This window comes from Protobothrops mucrosquamatus, unplaced genomic scaffold (genome assembly GCF_001527695.2).
Source record: "Protobothrops mucrosquamatus isolate PMUCROS unplaced genomic scaffold, P.Mucros_1.0 scaffold686, whole genome shotgun sequence".
Lineage (NCBI taxonomy): Eukaryota > Metazoa > Chordata > Lepidosauria > Squamata > Viperidae > Protobothrops > Protobothrops mucrosquamatus.
The window spans coordinates 427,194-448,685 of record NW_015386972.1 but is presented as its reverse complement, the minus strand read 5'-3'; the positions used below and the strand labels follow the sequence as shown (position 1 = coordinate 448,685).

Below are 21,492 nucleotides of genomic sequence, written 5' to 3'. Positions count from 1 at the left end.
AACTACAAACAAGCTTATCATCCCTCCTCCCTCTTTAAGATTACATTACAAAGATCCCTTCTGACTCATATTCAATCCTTTTTTCAATCAGCAAATCACCATTTTTCTTTCCCGCTCCCCATTTTCAACAACAAAAACAACAAAAATCCATAAAAGGTCTCCAGTCTTTGTTAAAAGTACTTATTGTTTTATCGCTGACCGAACAAGCCAGTTTTGACACTTCTGCTAATTGTGCCTTCTTTACAATCTAATTTGGAAACAGGTTTCTTACGGCAGGCTTCAACTCCAGCCAGCTCACACATAGGAGATGAGTTGAAAATTGCAATGCAGAAAAACATTAAATGTCAGTCCCTGAAATTGCTGCTGTTTTTCTGTGTTAGAGATTGGGAATGGATTTTCCTTTTCCATCTTTCTTTTTTTTTGTAGTTTGTGTGTTTTAAAAACCAATGGCTGCTTCTTTTTTTTCCTTTGCTCATCTCACAAGTTATTATCTAATTTTCTCCTTTATTTTCGTCTTCTTTTCTATTGCTCATTACACATTATTCTTCTCACATGTGCCTTCAGCCTAATGCCAGATTAGATGAGGCATGTGTCCTTGCATTATTTCACCAAAATGAGCTGATTCAAATGATATCTTGTAAGCTAAACCGATATTCACACTATGTGGGAGAGAGGGAAATGCTATGATGAAACACAAAAATGATCAAAAGCAGTTTCTTGTCAGTAGTTCAGATGAATTTCATAAATAGATAGATAGATAGATAGATAGATAGATAGATAGATAGATAGATAAATATAAAAATGATGTATACTAAAGGTCCCTTAAATTTGTAATATATCAGGATATCTGATATAAGAACTAAGAAGCAGAATAAATTCTGAAAAATAGAGCAATAGTTTCCTCCCTACTCAGTGATGTAAAGTATTACTGCAGGATGATAAATTATCAAGAATGAATATTTATTCTTGGGCAACATTAAAATTGGTTTGGTGGCAATTGACTGTATTTTGGATCAATTACAGTTTGTTTGGAATCATGCTGTACTTAGTGTTTAAATTAGGAATGAGAAATGTAAGATAATAATTGTGTTCCTTTTTTTGTGTGGTCTATTTGTTCCTCAGTGGGAATTCTTGCATTTCTTATTAGTGGGGAATCAACAGAAGGGACTTCTAACTGTGATCTAGAACAGTCCAGAATTAAAAGACTGATTCTGTAGGGTCCTTCCTTATAGTGTCTCAAAACCATCTGGAAAAGATAACCTGGTTTCTCTTATTTTATCCCTCTCTCTGCATTATAGTCAATCATCTGTAAGAACTATTTCTACAGAAGAGTTGGTACAATGGTTCTGTTGTTGCCATGCAATTGGCAGAAGCCCTTAATATTTCTAACTTTTGAATAATTTGAGCTAACAAATTACCAATTTTCAGCAGAACAATATGGTTGGGTTTCTGTGTGTTTATCTTTGTTGTTCTGCAAAGTTAAACATTAAGTTAAGGATAATAAGTAGTTTGGGGCTTTATATATTATTTAAAAAGAATCCCTAAGCTACCACTATCCTGCTAAACAGGCTGAACTTATCACCAGTCTTCTTATAATCCTTGAAGACTCTGTATTTTGATAAACAAAGGTTCCAAAGTTTGATAAAATTGCCATGCATGGTCCATAATATAATATATATTGTCTAACAAATACAGGTAGTCCTTGACTTACGACCATAACTGAGTCCCAAAATTATGTTGCTAAGTGAGACGTTTGTTAAGTGAATTTTGGCCCATTTTACAACCTTGTTTGCCACAGTTGTTACTGCAGTTGACAAGTTAGTAACATGATTAAGTGAATATGGCTTCCCTATTGACTTTGCTTGTCAGGTCGCAAAAGGTGATCATATGACCCTGGGACACAGCAACAGTCATAAGCATGAACCAGTTTCCAAGCATCTGAATTTTAATCACATGATTGTGGGGATTTACAAAAGTCGTAAATGTGAAAAATGGTCATAAGTCATTTTGTTCAGTGCCATTGTAACTTTGAACGGTCATTGTATGAACTGTTGTAGGCTGAGGACTACTTGTAATAATAATATTTTATTATGGAGTAACATTTTAGTAAAATAAGTATAGTGTATAAACATTTTACTCTTCATACTAATTAATTTTCAGAATTGAAGTTAATACTTTTTTTAAAAGGTGGTTCTAGCCTATATCATCTCATCTTTTCAGAGTATTGTTCTATTGATTCAGCAAAGAAAATATTAATTGCAGGCCTAGGTACATAATACTAAAAACATTAATTGAATATAAGTGGTAACATAGATGTATTTTGATGCTGCTTTCAGTTTTAAAGGTTTTCTCAGATCATTAAGTCATGGAGAGAAAGAAAAATTGCATTCCATTGTAGCAAGCTATCCAGCTAATCTTCCCCCTGCATTTTCAATATCAATCCATTTGATCAATGTTGTTTTTCCTCATGAAATATAAGTGAAGTGCAGCTTCACAATATCTGTAATTTGCAAAATGCTGTTTTCAAGTTGGCCTGTTTTTTTACCACATTGAAATACTTATGAATAAAGATCTTTCCACTATGCACTAAAATGCACTGAAGTCTGCAGTTCATATACTAATAAAGGACAATATTTGTAGTTCAGGGTTGAAATGAGGGGGTCCTTGGTGCTTGGTTGAGCTTGGTTGTTTTCTTGTACACGTTTCATTAGCCAAACTAGGTAACATCATCAGTGCACTGATGATGTTACCTAGTTTGGCTAATGAAACGTCTGCAAGAAAACAACCAAGTACAGTGAGCAGCAAGGACTTTTTCAGTTCATATACTCTATCTCAGGAATCCTCCACATCAAATAACCAATTCTGGTATGAAAATGATGGACAACATTATTCCTGGTTTGTACAATATTTCTACAATTTGTAAATTAATATTTTTGAAGAAGACACAGGCATAGGCAATAATAGTCTTTTGGAGTGGGGTGGCAAATGATAAATCAAATAACAAGTGGCATTATAAGATAAAGTAAATGGTAGTAATTGCCCATATTGGATTATTTGGCCCTTATTCACATTATGGGAAGACGATAATGTTAAACTGTGGACTTGCAGCTACAATCCAGTGGGAGAACACATATTTTCTGTAAAGAAGCTCATGGTTCAATTTCTGGCATCTCCAGATCAAGCTGTCTGATATCTAAGATATGTGAAATCAGTCAAGCAAGATGTTACCTACAGTATAAATCACTTCAACAGAAGCCCCTTCTCTTGGATGAAACATTCCTGGCTGTGTCTTGACATTTTTGTGATGTTATTGAAAAGAATTATTCTACTATTAGGCAATTTGCAACTATACTGAGACCCATGTTGAAACAGGATCAAAATATAGCACACATATTGTATGTGAACAAATGATTTTTCTTATAATAATCTGGTGAATTTAGAATCATTCATTCATTCATTCATTCATTCATTCATTCATTCATTCATTCATTCATTCATTCATTCCATTTATATGGCCGCCTATCTCAACAAGTGACTCTGGGCAGTAAACAGGATTAAAATAAAAAAAAAAAAAAAACCAATTATAAACATTACAAAAGTGTATTATGGCTAGATCACACCCAATAACCTTGAAGTTGAGCATATGAAGTTTGCATGTTAAGCATGTTTTAAAACCCCAAATATTTTTTCTGCTTACAATCATGGTGGCATAGGGAGACAATCATCCTGTTATACAGATAGAAGGTACCCACCAGCTCTCTTCTGATATTGTGTTAGAAAACCACAGTCATTCTGTTTGCAGGATACTATGAATGAAGCTTAGATTAGTTTTTGGGAGTGACTCAACGTCAGTGTTTAATCCTGGCAAGTGCCTAGATTAATTCCTGCAATTTTCTCGACATGCTCTCTCTCTCTCTCTCTCTCTCTCTCTCTCTCTCTCTCTCTCTCTCTCTCTCTCTCTTTCTCTCTCTCTCTCTCTCTTTTAGAAAAGGTTTGCCATCATCTCCTTGCTAGAGCTGAGATCAGACAGCACAGAATGTGCAAATTCTACACAGAAGCGTCTTGGGATGGATCTACTGCTAATAATTCTTTATCAAAGTCCCTGATACGAGGCACATGAAACAGAAGTTTAATATTAGACAGCCCAATCTCCAAATCTTCTCCCCCTTGCAAGAACTCACCAACATCACTCAGATATGAATGACCTTCAGTATAGGCTATATTTAAGATAACACAAAAGAGATTTCCATTCTTGTGAAGCATCTGTTTACCTCTGAAGCTACACTGGTAGGTAAACATCTATAAAATATTTCTCTGTATCTGCCACACGTGGCTCTAGTAACTTACCTTTGCCCACTGCTCTGGTTATCAGTGAAGCTGGGAGGCTCTGCTCCCATTGCCCAAATTAAAGTCTCAACTCTGGACTTCAATGAACAGGTGTATGCTCATGTTTTCACCATGAATAACTCCTAGTAGAATCCTATCATTGTTTTGGCAGTTTTTATAACTGTTCATGTACAGCACGCTATAAAACATCAGCACATTTACATTGTTTTTCTTAGGGCAGAATAATCCCCTTGGCGTTTATCCTTAACATCACCAGCTTTTTCTCCTCCATTTCACACCTTCCACTCTCCCAAGGCCAGGCATCAAAATATAGTTTTCATTCTTTTATGTAAAGAAGAGAGATCTCTTCCACAATGCCAGATTTTTTTCCAGCATTCCTTAGATATCTGTAGCATGTTTCCTTCCCCACTATAACATTGGATATAAATGTGATCCTCTCCTGTGAAAAAATTTGATGATTCTTTTGAAGCAAGAATGAAGAATAATCAGACCAAAGGGAGTCCATATTTATTTACTACGTATATGTAGGGATGTGGATCTATACATATGTTGTTCATAGTATGTTTAGGTGTGTGTCATGTATGTGTTTCACTTTGAGAGCGGGCAACTAAATTTCATTTTTGATGTGTGCCATTGTGCCCACAGTATAAAAATGACAATAAAGGTTATCTATCTATCTAACTAGAACCCAAGAAGTTCTCATCCATTATAACTCCCAGAAATTGCCAAATGGCTTTTGGAAACTTTCTAAGATCTCCTGGTCATAAGAGATTTAGCTAGCTTTGCATGATAACTATTCTGTGCTTCTGTCACCAGGGCTGGTCTACCATTAGGCAAAAATCTGAAGCAAACTCCTTAAGAAAAAGCTATTAGCTACAATACTTAGCTTTTACTTCCTGAGTCACCCCAATTATCCCTTTTTCAAAGAAAGCTGTGGTTTGCATCTTTAACCTCCCCCTCCATTTGCCCTCAGGTGTTGTGGAGGATCATGTTAACTTTCCAGAGGAACATGAAGCTCTGGCTCTTTTCAAGAGCTTATAGAGTCATAATGGAAGATTGACTGTATCTCCTGAAAAAATGTCATCTAATGTTTAATAGGGATCGAATGTCAGATTGCTGTTGTTTTCTTCTTTTTGTGGGTTTGTAGTATATATTTCAACTTTCCTGTGATGGTCAGACTCAGTTGACAGACTGGCACAGAAACAAATAGCATAAATGAATGAATGAATGAATGAATGTTATTGTATGTGTTGAGGTAGGAATCAACTTTTAATCCGTTCAGCTTTTAAATATTAGAAAGGATGATGCAGTTATCTTGTTCTCCAACAAAGTGAAACAATTTGGGGAGGTTGGCTTTATCTATTGACATCACATCAAATTACCTGTATCTAAACTTAACAAGGTTTACTAATTTATTTGTCATTCTGGCTTATCAAATAGTTTCCTCATCCTATTCTGTCAAAAGCAAAGGATGCTATTGATATTCTTCTCTGTAATCTAGCCTGATCAAATATTTTATTTTTATTTTTAGCCACTGAAAAATATTGAAATGTTGCTGGTTATCAATATACATATTTTCCTGTCTTTTGATCCATCCATATTTTGTCTTATGGCTTCTGTTTCAGCTGTCTTGTTTTCTTCCCATTCTTTTCCATTTCATGCTTTCCACCAGCAAAATGAATGAATGTGCATATAACAAAATAAATATTGCATCAGCTCTACGCCAATGTCAAGTTGTTGAATCCTAATAACTGCAGGTACATTTGGAAGACTTCAGATTTGTTGTAATATTAAGCAATCAAATAAGGAGTAAATGAAAGAAACAAGCAAGACCAATAAAAAGGTATTTCTATACAAGAAATAAAACACAAACTAGAATTGTTTATGCTCCAATCAAGCCATTCTAAATGTATAGCAGATCTTTGGGGACAAGGGCAATCTTAGAAAACTAATGCTTATTCATTAGGCAGAACCAGGATTTCTTGGTACTGACTGACAATCAATACAGACAATCCCTTTTGGATTTTGAAAATGAAATTTGAAACATGAACATAACCTTGTTATCCTTCTCCATACTTTTATAAAATGAAATTATTGTATAAATTAACTCTGCAATAGTTATTATCCAGGCATAGCTGGATGGAATATAAAGACTTCGTGATCATGCTAGACTCCATTTATTGGGGATGCATTGTAAGATTTCACAGTGAGTAAAAATGCTAGAGGGAGCCAATATTTTCATTAAATCTGATTTTCTGAGCGGCGTATAAAATATCTCAATTCTCTATCACAACATTAATGAGGGCATTTAGAAGAAAGACAATATTCTGCCCAAGTCTTGTTCCAACAGACTTTTCTATAGGATATGTCTTCATTGTCTTCCATAGAGTTACTTCGATGTCAGTTCTGATTATAGAACAAAATATTTCTGCTATTGCTAGCCCACAGAGCTACGTGAACAAGATAGAGACGGAGAAATAGGAAAAAAAACCTGAAGAGCAGAAAGCCATTGAACTTTCTAGCTTGTCATATCTTTAGTCACACAATAATATTTCAAATGAAGTTTAAGGATACACTTCAAGAATACAATAGCAAGAAATAGATCCTACTATTGTTAGTACAGATTAAAATGTATCTCTTGGAGTTAAGAGATATTCAAAAGGATATTGCATTTTACAAAGAGTGAAAGCAACTTGGCTGTTTGACTTATTTTGCACCAACCAAAATTCCTTTTGTGGGAAACTGGCAGCTATATTAAACAAACAAACAAACAAATAAATAAATAAAAGTTAGTTAACCTTTGCCTACTCAAAATTTGTGTAAAAGGGAGAAATATAAGACCAGCTGAAGGCTAACAAGAAACAGGGCAGCCTTATAAGAAATTTTACAGTGGGATTTACCTTTTATAAATGTCTAGAATTGCTGTATTAAGAAACAATAGCTATAAATACTATGCAAACTTACTGAACACTTTGAGTAAGCACTTTGAACTCAATAGTTTCATCTTTGTAGACATAAAAAGTTCATAATATTAATTATGAAATAATATGAAATTGTAACTTCTCTGCAGGGAGACATATTCCTTATCCCTTTTTGTTCTATCCAAGATTTATACAGTCAGGAATACACTACCAAAGTTGCAACTAATAAATATAGTTTTGTTATTTGAAGGAAAAAAAGGGAGCAGATAGTTTCATGGCTATCAGGGAAATTAAGAATTTAGTTTCTCATGTGTCAGAACTCTTGTACTTTTGCTTAATATTCTTATGACCTAGTAATCTTTACCTAATTGTTATTCCATTTATCCTTAATTTCTAATTATAAAGATAATAAACCTAGAATCTTTCTGAGAATGTCACAATGTCACACATTTCTTTATATAAACTTAAGAAAAAAACTAAAATACAGACAAGAAGCTGGTTAGGCAGCAAATGACAGCATTGTTAACACTTCCTGTTTATATAATGTAAATGAGTAAAGAAAGAAAGAAATGTAAATGAATGAGGAAATTATTCAAAGTGTGAACAAACAGTTGATGTTAAGCTAGCTCAAAGCTAAAGGTGACAAAAGAATGGAATATGAAATAGGACAAAAGAAACAGGAGAGAGAAAATGAACCATCTTGTTTTTAAAAGTGGCAGTTTAAAGGCAAACAAGAACAAATCTTTTTTATGCTGCGACAGATAGGGAAGTACGTCTCTGTCTTATTTTTGAAAAGGTTTTGTTTGAAAGGGCTTACTAAATAAATGTAATAAAACTGATAATACAATCAGGATTCTTGTTTGTGTAAATGCCATTCTAAGTAGAAGTGCTGTTAAGCGAAGGTTCAAAAGTTCATCTGTGTTGCATATCCAAATTTCTTAAAATGGCATTATTTAAGTGACATCAGTAGGGCTGAGCTTTATTTGGAATATTTGAAATGGGATTACTCCTAGTTCAGACAACCATTTGTCTGAAATGGTATAGGTTCTCTTGCTTGAGCAGAGGGCTGGACTAGAAGACCTCCAAGGTTCCTTCCAGCTTCTATTCTATTCTATTCTATTCTATTCTATTCTATTCTATTCTATTCTGTTCTGTTCTGTTCTGTTCTGTTCTGTTCTGTTCTGTTCTATTCTATTCTATTCTATTCTATTCTAATTTCCTAAATGCTCCAATAGAGCCTTCATTTTATCTAAAATCTAAAATGGAGAAGTGGTAAATTTCTAAAGTGGTAGAGAAATTTGAGGTAAAAGAGTTGAAGCAGATCAGAGCTGCAGTCATTCAACATCAAAGGTAGTGTTTCTCAATCTTAGCAACTTTAAATGTGTGGATTCCAACTCCCAGAATTCCCCAGCCAGCCATCTAACTGATCTGATTGCAGTGGATTTAGCAGCTTGCCAGACTTCTCACTAGACTACAGTTTACATACCTAGGAAGCTTTTAAAGCTTTAAAAGTTAAGAAATAAAGACACTAGCCTAAATGATATCCGAAGCATGATGCATCTTCAGAGCTGTTCCTCCAGCTTGTTCAACAGATTAATATCTTACTTTTAAATAGCATCATATTTAATTATCTTGACCCATGATTTTCATATATGTCCATTCCTGCCATGTAATATAAAACTTTCATGGGTGTGATTGTCTTTACTCTTAACAATCATACAGAACTACAGTATTTTGGTGTAGTGGTGAAGCACCAAGCTGGAAAGTGGGAGATCACAAATTTTTAGTCCCACCTTAGGCATGAAGCCAGTGACTCTCCCTCAGCCCTAGCAAGCAGGCAGCAGCAAACCACTTCCAAAATCTTTCCAGGAAAACTGCAGGGACTAGTCAACAGCCAGGAGTCAACAATAATTCAAAGGTATAATCCACCTGCCTTCACAATCATGAATGATGTAACATTTTACATGTATATGGAATGAATATGCAGGTAGATGAGCCAATTTTGCTTGAAATAATTGGTCCCTGGAAAACTGCTGTACCGTTCTGGAGAGATCAGATTGTTATGATCTGGAGGAGGAATGTGTACTGTGGAGTTTCCAAAAACATTGTATTATTGAAAGGGGAGGTCTGGTTTCTGAACAATAGAAACAAAATAATATCCTTCCTTCCTTCCTTCCTTCCTTCCTTCCTTCCTTCCTTCCTTCCTTCCTTCCTTCCTTCCTTCCTTCCTTCCTTCCTTCCTTCCTTCCTTCTTACTTATATAAAGGTTCAGGTACCCAGGAGGAATATGTAACAGATTATCTGTTTAGTGTCTTCCTTTCCTTTCCTTTCCTTTCCTTTCCTTTCCTTTCCTTTCCTTTCCTTTCGTGTGAGGGGTGAGTTTACTTGCTCTATTTTCTCAATCTTCCTCAGGATTTCCAAACAAGAAACTTGCACTGTTAAGCTCAGCTTCTTTTATCATTTATCATTATAAAACAAACAAACAAAAACAAATAAATAAAAATTATATATGAGCTAAGATAGGCTTTGATGACCAAAGTTACATTGAACAAAGGCAGGTTTCATCCAGGTATTTAAAAAAAATGGATTAAAGAAGAAAATTTTGCAATTTTCTTGAACTAGTTGCATGCATTCTTAATATAGCTATAATATGGTTAGTCTCCCTAAAATTATTATATAATATTCAGAAAACCAAACTCTCTTAAACCAGTTGTGCACTGTGTATTTAGTTCTCTGCAGAGTTCAGAGAACTGTCCTGTGGAAAACCTAAAATGTCACTATTATTTATGTATGAGTCACTGTGGGAAAGAACCTTGAAGGTTTTTATTTCTTGAAAAATCTCAGGGTGTCTTCTGACCTTTATATATTCCACTGGGTTATGCTTACTAAAATACAAAGAGTGTTGTGCATCTTACATTAAGTGAAAATGGCATGGAGCATCGCAGACCTCAATTTTCTCAGATAAATAGTTGGAAGTTAGGGCTCTCGATCCTTTCCTGGTCACTACTGTCACCTTTGTATTTTTCTAAGAAAAGAAGCAATTTAAATCCTGGTGTGCTATTTTCCGTGGAACTTGTGCAAGAACACCTTTTCCCTTATTTTCATATTGGAAAGTAGAATTTTTCCTAGTTTGAAATATCTGCTTTTTTATTTAATTCTGGCTCCATACCATATCTGAGAAAGAATCCCTAATCTATCACCCAAGAGAGTCAGCTAGTACTGCTTTAATAAAGTATTTTCTTAGGGCACATCATGCTTAGCTGAGCTTTTTATTGGTGCATGCCTGTCCTTACAAATTATTGGGCCATGATTCATTTAAGCAGAACATTTCAACAGGATGCCAATACATATTTCCATTATGGTCTGTAGATGTTTATTAAAGATGTACCATGTAATGACCCAAAGGGTATTAATGTGTAGAACTTCAGATGCTCCTTGATTAATGACACTTCTTCTCTAAAGATCTTTAAGCTGATCAATTTGTGATTCAGGACCAGCTTTCTGCATATCTTTTACTACTAAATGTGCAGTATCTGTCACTTTTTATAACTGATTCTAGGAAATTATATTGGTATCTATGCATATAGCATTCCCAAAACTTAGTCTACAATATTATCTAAATAGTGTGAAAACTGGTCTCTTAACCCTTTCCTGTTACTATATCATACTTATTTACTATAGGAGGACCATAATCAGTGGTGGGATTCAGCCAGTTTGTACCACTTTGGCAGAACCAGTAGCTAATGTTTTGTTGCCCAGGCCCAGAATGGACTTCCGGAAGTGGCATCCACACAGAGAACCGGTTGTTCACATATTTGAATCCCACCACTGATAGTAATGCCTGACAAATCCATCTACATATACATTTGGAGGCTTATTTCAGAATTCGTAGAATGGTCCTCCAAGGATACATGGGGTTCTTATTAACAATTCCACTTATCCATCTGCAGTTCTTGATACCACTCCCAAAAATTCCTCTACGGATAGTCCTCAATTTACAACAGTTCATTTAGTGACTGTTCAAAGTTACAATGGCATGGAAACCAGTGACTTATGACCATTTTTCAACTTACAACCATTGCAGGATCCTCATGGTCACGTGATCAAAATTTGGATGCTTGGCAACTGGTTCATATTTATGATGGTTGCAGGATCTTGAGGTTGTGTGATCACTTTTTGCGACCTTCTGACAAGCCAGATTCAATTAACAACCGTGTTACTAACTTAACAAGTGCAGTGAAAAAGGACATAAAATGGAGTAAAACTCACTTAACAAATGTCTCACTTAGCAACATAAATTTTGGGCTCAATTGTGGTTGTAAGTAGAGAACTACCTGTATTGCAAAATGGCAGAAAAGGCCCTAATAGTAACAAGTCTTTCTCTTCAAGGAAGGGAACTTAGGATCAAAGCAAACACTTCTAGAAAATTGAGAATAAATAACCCAAACACAGATTAAAAATCACCACAGACTTAGAGACAAAGTGTTTGTGTCCTAGCTTAAAATCTGCAGAATAAATGTCAATTAAAAGACAAGGAGAGCACAATAACCAAGAGCTTCTAGAGCAGCCTTATCAAACCTGATATACAATACTCTAAACAAACCTGATAAACAACCCTGCTGGCTAGAATAGTGATGGTAAACCTTTTGTCAAAAATTCAGAAAATACCTAACTTGATTCCGCTGGTGTGTCATTCCCTTATTTTTCAGTCAAAAGGGGAACAATATTTATATATTCATTAAAAAAATACAGTCCAATTGTGTGGTACAATGTATTATATAAAGAAATGTCAATATATTACAAAAACGAAATGCAAGTAAATCAAATTGATTTTCAGAGTCGTACTTTTGAGAACAGTTATTGTCGGGTATTGGTGAACACTGACGTGTCACCCAAAACATCATGATGTATCACCTTTAACATGTGTGATACAGATTTCCCATTAGTTGGCTAGAGAATACAGCAGAGCCCAACATATTTGGTGGGCACTAAACTGATGAAGGCTGTTTTAGTGCAGGGCTGGGTAATGTGTAGTGCTTGAAATATTGCTGTATTACATCTCCTAGAAGTCTAAATTGGGATGGTGACTATGAGCTGTAGTTCAGCAATGCTTACTGTCTTCACATTGACCAGTCCTGCTGTAGAGTACAAAACAGAATTGAGCTGGCATCTAAAATATGGTTATTGGGACAGACTTTCAGAGTTTCGTTATAGAAACAATCTTATCAATGCAAAAATACCCAGAGCTAGGTTTTATCAAAATGGATGGCTAGATTCATATGGGAAGATGGTCTTTGAAATACCAGCGTTCTGAATAAGAAACCAGTAAAGGTTTTCAAGCCATGACAAAATTATTTTCCATCTAGTGTATTTAATTTAGTAATATTTTTTTGCCTATAGAGAATCCAGCTGATATCTGATATAAATTTTCCGAACACTTGACACTGTTCCATCAATGAAACATTTTCTAGGAGCAGTTTGGGAGCAGAAAAAGATGAGGCCCTGGGTGCAAATCATCCTTAACAGTTTTGTAAGCAATTTGAAAGTGTTATTATTTTAGCCACAGCTTATTCTCTTGTAGAGGAAAAAAAAGTGCTCTAAATCACTGGCATAAGAATCAGAAAGATCCTCAAAATTTTCTAAACGTCTTGTTTTCATAAAGTAGGCTACGGTTGTTCTCATGTGCATTCAAAATAAGCTGAGAACTGTAAATAAATTACAATCATTTTTATCTCTGCTAGAATAGAAAGATAGATACATAAAATCGATAATACCATCATTTTTTAAAAGGAAAGACTTCTGTGAGTGGATGTTTATACAAATGCAAATAACCTTCTAATGCATACCAAACATATAATCCTAATTAGGCATAGAAGTTGCAATTAGTATTGATTATTTTTAGGTGCACACTGCAGGTAATTGGGGTCAGACATGGAGAAGGGCAATTGAACTGGAAAGGACAAAAATCTCACTTAGATATTAAATCAAACAATGGCTCAGTTTATTGGACAAACAACTTCTCCCAAGAAATAGCTAGCCTTAAAGTTAAACTTAAATATATCCATGCTTTACAGCAGGCAATTTACAGCCATTTGTTTTCTTGCCCATTCTTTTGGTTTCTTACAGGTAGTTCTCAATTTACAACCATAATAGGGACTGGAAAATATGTCATTAAGGTCATGTCTGGACCCTTGAGCCTTTTTGCTGTGGCCGTTAAGCAAGACATCAATAACTATAATTTGCAACCTCATTCTAGCTTCCTCATGGTTTTTGCTTCTCAGAAGCCAGCTGAGAAAGTCAAAAAGGCAATCATATGACTGCAGGATGCCATGATACTGTAAATGCAAGACAGTTGGCCAAATCACAATCATGTGCCTGCAGAGACACTGAGATGGTCACGTGAGTCTTAGTTGTAACTTTTTTCAACGTCATTGTAACTTCAAATGATCACTAAATGAATGGTCATTAAGGATTACCTATATTCTTGCAGGCAACCAGGTACTGTAAATATGGTAATTGTAAGTGGAATCGGATCAGGAACCTTAAATCGAATGGAAAGTCAGTCCATTCTGCACAAAGGCCTGGTCTAATCTATGCCCAAGCTTCACCTGTGGTAGAACTACAGTTCTATGATGCATTTTTGTAATTAAATATGGCCACAGTTACTAGTTTACTGAATGTGAGGGTTTTTAAAACTATGTTTCAGTGTCTTGTCTAAAATTCAAGTTATTTGCAGAGTCTTTTAATTGGGAATAATGCCTGATGTAGAGTAATTCCTTACTCACAAGAAATTCAATTTCTGATGCCTCAGGTAGTCATAGCTAAATATGATTGCAACCTCAATGTTCAATTAGGCATATAAGAGAGCCAATAAATACTGAACAGTTGACAAGTATTGTGTCATCAAAGAACAACAGAGACATGCAATAACCAATACACTCAAACTATACATGGAAGTAGAAATGATATCATAAGAAGTACTGCTAATGAAAAATAGTTAGGGTAGTTATTTTTTTGAAACCATGCTAGTTTTCCCTTAGCAGACAGCCATATTACGGAGAAGTAGGGCAATTCTGTGTTCACTTTTATTTTGCAAATTTTAAGATAATCTTGGGGTTGATTGAGGAAGAACAGTGATTCTGTTTTGATTACTTAATGGATAATAAGTGATGTCCTTCTATTTTACTTTGCAGCACAAAGCAACAGGAAAAGAGAAAGAAGGATTATGGTGGGACTATGTTGCAAATCAGTTATACACAAACAAGGCAGCATATGTCCTGCATTTGGGGGCTGTCAAAATGCTTCAGGGAAAAACATGGATGCTACCCAGTTGCATGTATTTTCAGATTCTGTTTTTTTTCCCTTTCCCTGTTGTTATTTCACAAAGAACTGCAGTGAAGGTGGCAAAATGTAACAGTGTATGTGTAAGCATCACTATATAGTGATGATTACACATACATAATAGTGCATTTTAGGAAACAGATTGCATAATAGTGCATTTTAGGAAACAGAATGTAAGGAATAGAAGAATGTCTTGGTAGGATCCTAAAAAATCATTTGAACTGAAGAAAAATTCTTAGTATTTTAATAGTTATCAGGCTTGATATACCATACCATATACCATACCGAGCTCTCTAGAAAATCAAGCCCATAATAACCAACTATCAAGAGAAGTTTCACATGCTAGACTTGTCTGTTTTACTGCAGACAAGAAAGAAGTCACATATGCAGTGTTCTGCCTCTATATATTTCTGAGTCCTGGTTTGAATTCTAGGTCTTTTCCTGCTCCTTCTCTTTTCCCAGCTTTAAAACTCAGGGACATCTGTCTTGTCTGGCTTCAGAATCATAATTTGGTTTTGTCCTAATTTACTTTATTCAGTCCTTATTAAAGTTTTCAATTATTGACATTTACTTAGGCATTTAAAGTGGGGGTGCAAAAAAGAGAATAGAAATATCATTAGTGTTTTTTAAACTCTTTTGATCTCTTCTAAGAATTTTAGCAGAATTCTTTTCATTTTCCACCTATCCTTCTTTCCATCTCTCAGACAGAGAGCTAATGACCAGGTGACTGCCAAGAAATACAATCCTTCCATTCCCATCCTAACAGAACTTATCCTTCCACCATCCAGCCTCAACTGTCCCTACCTATCCTTCCATCCCCTCACCATCAGAACTGATGTTTTCTTCTTCTTCCTCCTCAAGAAAACAAAACAAAACAAAACAAAAACAGTCCAGTTGCCTTTTGAAGAAAAAAGCATCTTTGAAACAACTCTGACCTGGATGACTGAGAATCTCTACAAACAAAACTTTCAACAGTATTAAGTATCTGGGTGTGCAGATAACTAACAGTCTGAATTGGTCTCTCCATATGTCATCCTTGGTGAAGCGTGCAAACCAGCGCCTCGGATGAGGAGGGCACATTTTTCTCCTTCTGTCTTGGCCACTTTTTACAGAGGCACGATTGAAAGCTTTTTAACAAACTGCATCACTGCCTGGTTTGGTGGCAGCAGTGCCTCAGATAGAAAGTCCATTCAGAGAATGGTAAGGACAGCTGAGAAGATCATAGGAAGCTCGGTCCCTGGTATCCAGGATGCTGCTTATAAGCACTATGTGCTTAGAGCTCAAAGCATTGTTAGAGACCCCACACACCCACTTTACAGTCTGTTTCTGTTCTTCCCTCTGGGAGGAGGTTTTGAAGTATTTCTAGCAGGACTACCCGATTCTGTAATAGCTTTGTTCCCTATGACATCCCTCTGGTAAACTCTCAAGATTCGTTTTTCTCGCCGTGCACATGTATACATAACCCGAACTAGACTGTTGTTTCTCTGTGTCATATAATATATGTGGGTATATGTATAATTATAATTTATTTATTTATTTTTGTCATATTTCTGTAGTGTATATCAGAGGCGGTGACCCTTTGAGAACTATATGCAATGAAATTTCATTTTAATGTATGCTGATTAATGTACATCCAAGGTGATAATAAAGTTATTCTGTTCTGTTCTATTCTATTTCAGTTTTCAGTTACTCTCGTTTTCTTATTTAGGCAAAATCAAGTGATTGCTAAAGGATGTATGGATGCCAAAGTAGCTATTCATATTCAAAGGCTATTTGGGCTCCCCAAGAGTTTATTTTTATAGGTTGTACTCAAACCGGTCCAATGCATTTCAGATGTCACTTTAGCTGAATCTTTGGTGGCAGCTTTGCATCTTGTCTTGACTAGTCAGTGAGGTTTTCTGCACATATTTCTTATGAATGACTTGTACCAGCAATAAAGCACTTCGTAAGGTAATCTGTCCTGCAGCTTTATCCGTATTTATTAAGTAACTCATATGAGACTGAAGAGCATAGAGAAAGCATCTGTCCTCTCCTGGTTCCTTTCTGCCTCTTTTCTTCTAAATCAATCTGTCCCAATAAAGCAGCTTGTCTGTGTGGTTTACAAATGGCTTAAAAGGCGATCCTAGTTTTCTTCGGGCATAAAGAGACGAAAACCAAAGTCCACTTTCACTTAATCTGCTTGATGAAGAAGCAAATGTTTACCACTGACTCAGAAGGCAACTAGAATGTTATACTTGACTGAAGTCCCAATCTGTTCTTTTGCTGAGGGGACTCTTGGGATTTCTAATGGGACATGGAACGCTTCCCTTTTGGTGCACTGACTGAATGCCAGGCAGTTTAGCTGAGAGTGAAAGTAATTATGACCAGTTTATAGTGGTGTGGTGGCCTAAATTAAATGAGTTTGAAACTACAGACATATGGAAGCCATGTGCCTCTGACATACAGATAACAAACCTTAGAAGATTACTAGAGGTCTCATGAGAAATGAAAGAAAGATCCCCAAACTCAAAGATCTTTCGACAACAAACATTCCTCTGACTGCTTAAAGGGTTTTGATCCATGTTTATCCACACTTATAATTTGCTCTTGATTCCTGTAATAGTCTTGAATATTAAACTGTGTAAAATTAAAAATATTTTGAGTAGAAATTATATTTCTTTCAGGTTTGGGGGCCTGAAATCAGAAACATTCATCTCTAAATAAAGTGTAATCCATTCTCATTTTGCAATACTTCAACATCCAGCCAAAATTAGGGATATTGTTCTTCATCTAATGGCCCTCAATAATATATATTATTTTGTGGATATACAGGCCTCAGTTCTCTCTTTTCTTCTGTTTAACATCTGACTGAAGATGCTGGGAGAGGTCATCTGACAGTTTAGAGTGAGTACGTTGATATTACTTAGATTTATATCTCCACCCCCAGGCTGTCTTAGTGATGCCATGGACATGTTGACCCAGTGCAGGGATCTGCAACCTTAAACACTCAAAGAGCCACTTGGACCCATTTCCCAGAGAAAGGAAAACACTGGGAGCCACAAAACATGCACGCGCACATGCGCGCGCGAGGGGGGGAGCTTGATTGAAGAGTTTAATTAAAAAGAAATAGAGGCTGCTGTGCATGAGTTTTTTTTCTCTCTCTCTCTCTCTCCTCCCCCTCTTTCTCTTTCCTCTCCCTCTCTCTTTCTTTTTCCTCTCTTTCTCTTTTTCCTCTCTCTCTCTCCCTCGTTTTCTCTCTCTCTCTCCCCTCTCTCCTCTCCCCGTCTCTCCCTCCCTCTCTCTCTCCCTCTCTTTCTCTCTCTTTCCTCTCCCCCCTCTCTCTCCCTCTCTGCGATCTTCTGCTCACCTGGCAAGCTGGCTTCAAGCTGTTCTCCAACAAGCTGACACTTTCTTATTGGGCTCAAGCTGTTCTCCAACAAGCTGACACTTTCTTATTGCTCTTCCTGCTTCCTGCAGAAACGCAACCAAGGCAGGAGCCCCACCCAATAAGCTTGTCAGCTTCTCGGAAAACAGTGTAAGGCCACTCTCTTTTTTACACAGAGAGAGAGAGAGGGGGGGGGGAAAGGGAAGCACAAGTGCCTCTCTCTGTCTGTGTCTCTGTCTCTCTCTCTGCAAATGGCAGAGGAGGCTGGGAGCCACAGGAGAAGGCTCAAAGAGCCACATGCGGCTCCGGAGCCGCGGGTTGCCGACCCATGACCCAGTGCCTGGAGACCGTGGGGGTCGCAATGGGGAAAAACAGGCTTTGGCTCAACCCAAGCAAAACTGAGTGGCTTTGAGTGTTTGAACCTTCTGGTGCCAGGGATCTTTCATCTTTTGTTCAGGATGAAATGGCATTGCTCCAGACCGACTCACTGCACAATCTGGAAGTCCTGCTAGACTCACATCTCCTGCTTGATGAGCAGGAGGCAGCCATTGCTAGAAGGGCTTTTGCACAACTTTGTGGGTCAACTGCACTTGTTCCTGAACCAAGAGGGCATGCTCATAGTAACTTATGCCCTTGTGACCTCCTGTCTGGATTACTATAGCACACTATACACTTCAAGAATATTTGACAGTTTGAACTGGTGCAGAGTATGGTGGCCTGGGTAGTAAATGGAACAGGTTATTTGGCAAATGTGACACCACAAGCTGTATCGGCTACAGTGTGCTTCTGGGTATAATTCAGTGAGCTGGTAGTCACTTTTAAAGCCATTTATGGCTTGGAACAAGGTGTCAGCCTCCAAGGTAGACCAGACTAAAAAACCGAAATCACTCAAGCTCGTACTATTTTTCTTATAAGGCTATAGTAAGAGAATCTTACATGTATGAAAGAATCCCTCCCTCCCTTAATGTTCATGAGATACTTAAATGATCATCTCTCCTCAGTTGTTTCTACCTATTCTGTTCGGTTAGGCACGATGGGCATGCTCCAGGTCCGATAGGCTAAAAATGTTAACTGATGGGCTCAGAAGATTTTTTTTTTTTTTTTTTTTTTGCTATTGTGCCTTCCCTTTGGAACATTCTCCCTCTGGAGATCAGATTGGCCCTGACTTTGCTAGCTTTTTGTAAGGCCGTAAATGTCTGGTTCTGTACTTGGGCCTGTGACCCTTATTATATAAAGGGATCTGTTTCCTGGCTATGCAGGTGATTGGTGGTTTTCTCAGCTATTATGTATTTTAAATTTTGTATATGTATCTCTTGTTTAATTATTTGCATTGCTGTTTCCTGCAATTTATTTTGTTACCTGGATTCAATCTGTTAATTTTTTTAATTTTTATTTCAGTTTATATAACCACTCATCTCAACAATGACTTTGGAGTCATTGTTGAGATGAGTGGTTATATAAACTGAAATAAAAATTAAAAAAATTAACAGATTGAATCCAGGTAACAAAATAAATTCAGATTGTGTGGGATTCTGGAGATATTCCAGGGCAAATCCCATGGAAAGAATATGGCTTTGCTTTAGGGCAAAATATGAGGAATCACTGGCAAAAGCATTAGAGAAAAGAAAATAATTAGAGCTGTCTTAAGTCCAGGACCTTGAAATCCAACGTGATGCCAAATGGGCAATTGGAAAATAACAAATGATGGTGACAGCATTTAACAGATTACACATTATTTCCTAGTTGACATGATGATGTTGAGATTTAATTGGGGCTGCTTGTTGCAACATTATTTTTTCTTTTTTTAAATAAATAAATAAAATCTTCACTTCACATCAAATGGATGAGTATATCCTCATAATCTTCTTCATCATCCCTTAATTGCAGATTATTTTTTCCACAATAAAAGTTACATTTAATCCCGTATTTTTAATTTATTGCTCTCCAAAGAGTATCCTCCATAAAAACAGTTTAAAATTACTTTTCTTTACCATAGAATTTTTTTTACACAAATAATACATCAAACCCACAAGAAAATAACTTTAGTTGCTATGATTCATCTTCCAGACAATGATTGAGAATCTTCATGGACATATTGTCACACATTTGAGGGATGAAACCCTGAGGTTGGTGTGGGAATATCCCTAAGAATTTTAGGAGTTGGCACATTCCAACAACACTCTGCCAACTCAGATTTTCGCAAATCATCTTCAGACTGAAGAAACTGCTTGGATGGGCAGCAGAAATTCTCAAACCAACAAAAAAATGAGTCCAGTTGTCATGAGTCAACATCCAGACAAGTCTACTTGGATGACTGAGAATCTTCATCAGCATTTGATCAACTAACTTAACAAAAACAATGAACAGAGTTAAGATGATGTCATGCAGATTCATTGCTAGGAATGTTCAAGAGTAAACTAAAATTATGAGAATCAGGAGATAGGTACAGAAAGAGCTTAATTTCCTCCTTCTTGTATTAATTTTGGGATAGTTTATGTTAGATAGCCAATCACTTAGAATAATCTATTAGAATACCACCATGTACCATCACAATATGCTGAAGAATATTCCTAGGTATGCAGTATCTTTTACAAACAGTAAAGAGGAATTGATCAAAACATACACATTATAGCTAAAGAGTGAGATCCATCTTACCAAAGTTGCAAGAATATAGTGGTATCCTATCCCGTTTTTTTCAAGCTTGATTATCTGTAGTTAGAAAAATAAAACACAAAAACAATTTACTGGCAAATTGAGAAATGCCACTCTAATAATTTTACCCTGTTTGTGGAGGAAATAAACATTTCACTGGGATTGAAACTGCTTAAAGAATATAACTCCTACATTCAAATACAATTTGTGATATGTGGAGGTATACATGATAGTAATCTGTAAGAGAGATTGGAAAAAATGCAAACATGGGATACCTTCAAAGATGTCACAAGCATTAACAACGTGTGCTCTTTGTCTCACAAGCCAACTGATTGTGATCATCAGGCAATGTTTACGAACATACTACCCAGATGTATATTCACATTTGGCAAAACTCAAGCAAACAAAATACAGAATGAATTGTTCCTTTGCTTTGCTGCAATACCTGAAGGAAAACTTGTTTATTTCATTTTGAGGCTTTTCATTTTGAGCCTCACTTGTACCTAGTGACAGCCAAGCGTGACATGACAACACCATGTTTTCCTGCCGTTGGCTCTGGCTCTGGCTTTGTCTTTATCTCAATCCATAAATGAGATAGTCAAAATTTGCTTAGGTCTTAAGGGATTAAAAGAGTATTTTCCTCTTCATTCCAAGGTGTGTGTAATCCATGCCACTCATTTCCTTGGTGAGAAATCCAGGAATGGTGATGACTTGAAATATAGGCAACAGAGAAAGAATAGGAATTGGCAATAGGGACAGCAATTTCATGCCAGTACAGATTTCTGCCAATTCAAGCATGGGAAGAGAGCACTCCAATTCAGCAGCTGAGAAAAAGCCCCGAGAATGACCACTGTGAATTTCTGGAGT

General features: G+C 36.4%; 1 protein-coding gene across 4 annotated transcripts in view; it reads right to left on the bottom strand.

Annotated features, from left to right (window-relative positions):
• GRIA1 (glutamate ionotropic receptor AMPA type subunit 1) overlaps nucleotides 1–21,492 on the bottom strand; it is a 207,246-nt gene that overhangs the window by 69,244 nt on the left and 116,510 nt on the right. For all 4 annotated transcript variants that reach the window (XM_015818147.1, XM_015818146.1, XM_029284528.1 and 1 more), the window contains one exon: nucleotides 20,629–20,682. In XM_015818147.1, coding sequence (XP_015673633.1) covers nucleotides 20,629–20,682 — 54 coding nt within the window. The remainder of the gene's footprint in view (nucleotides 1–20,628; nucleotides 20,683–21,492) is intronic.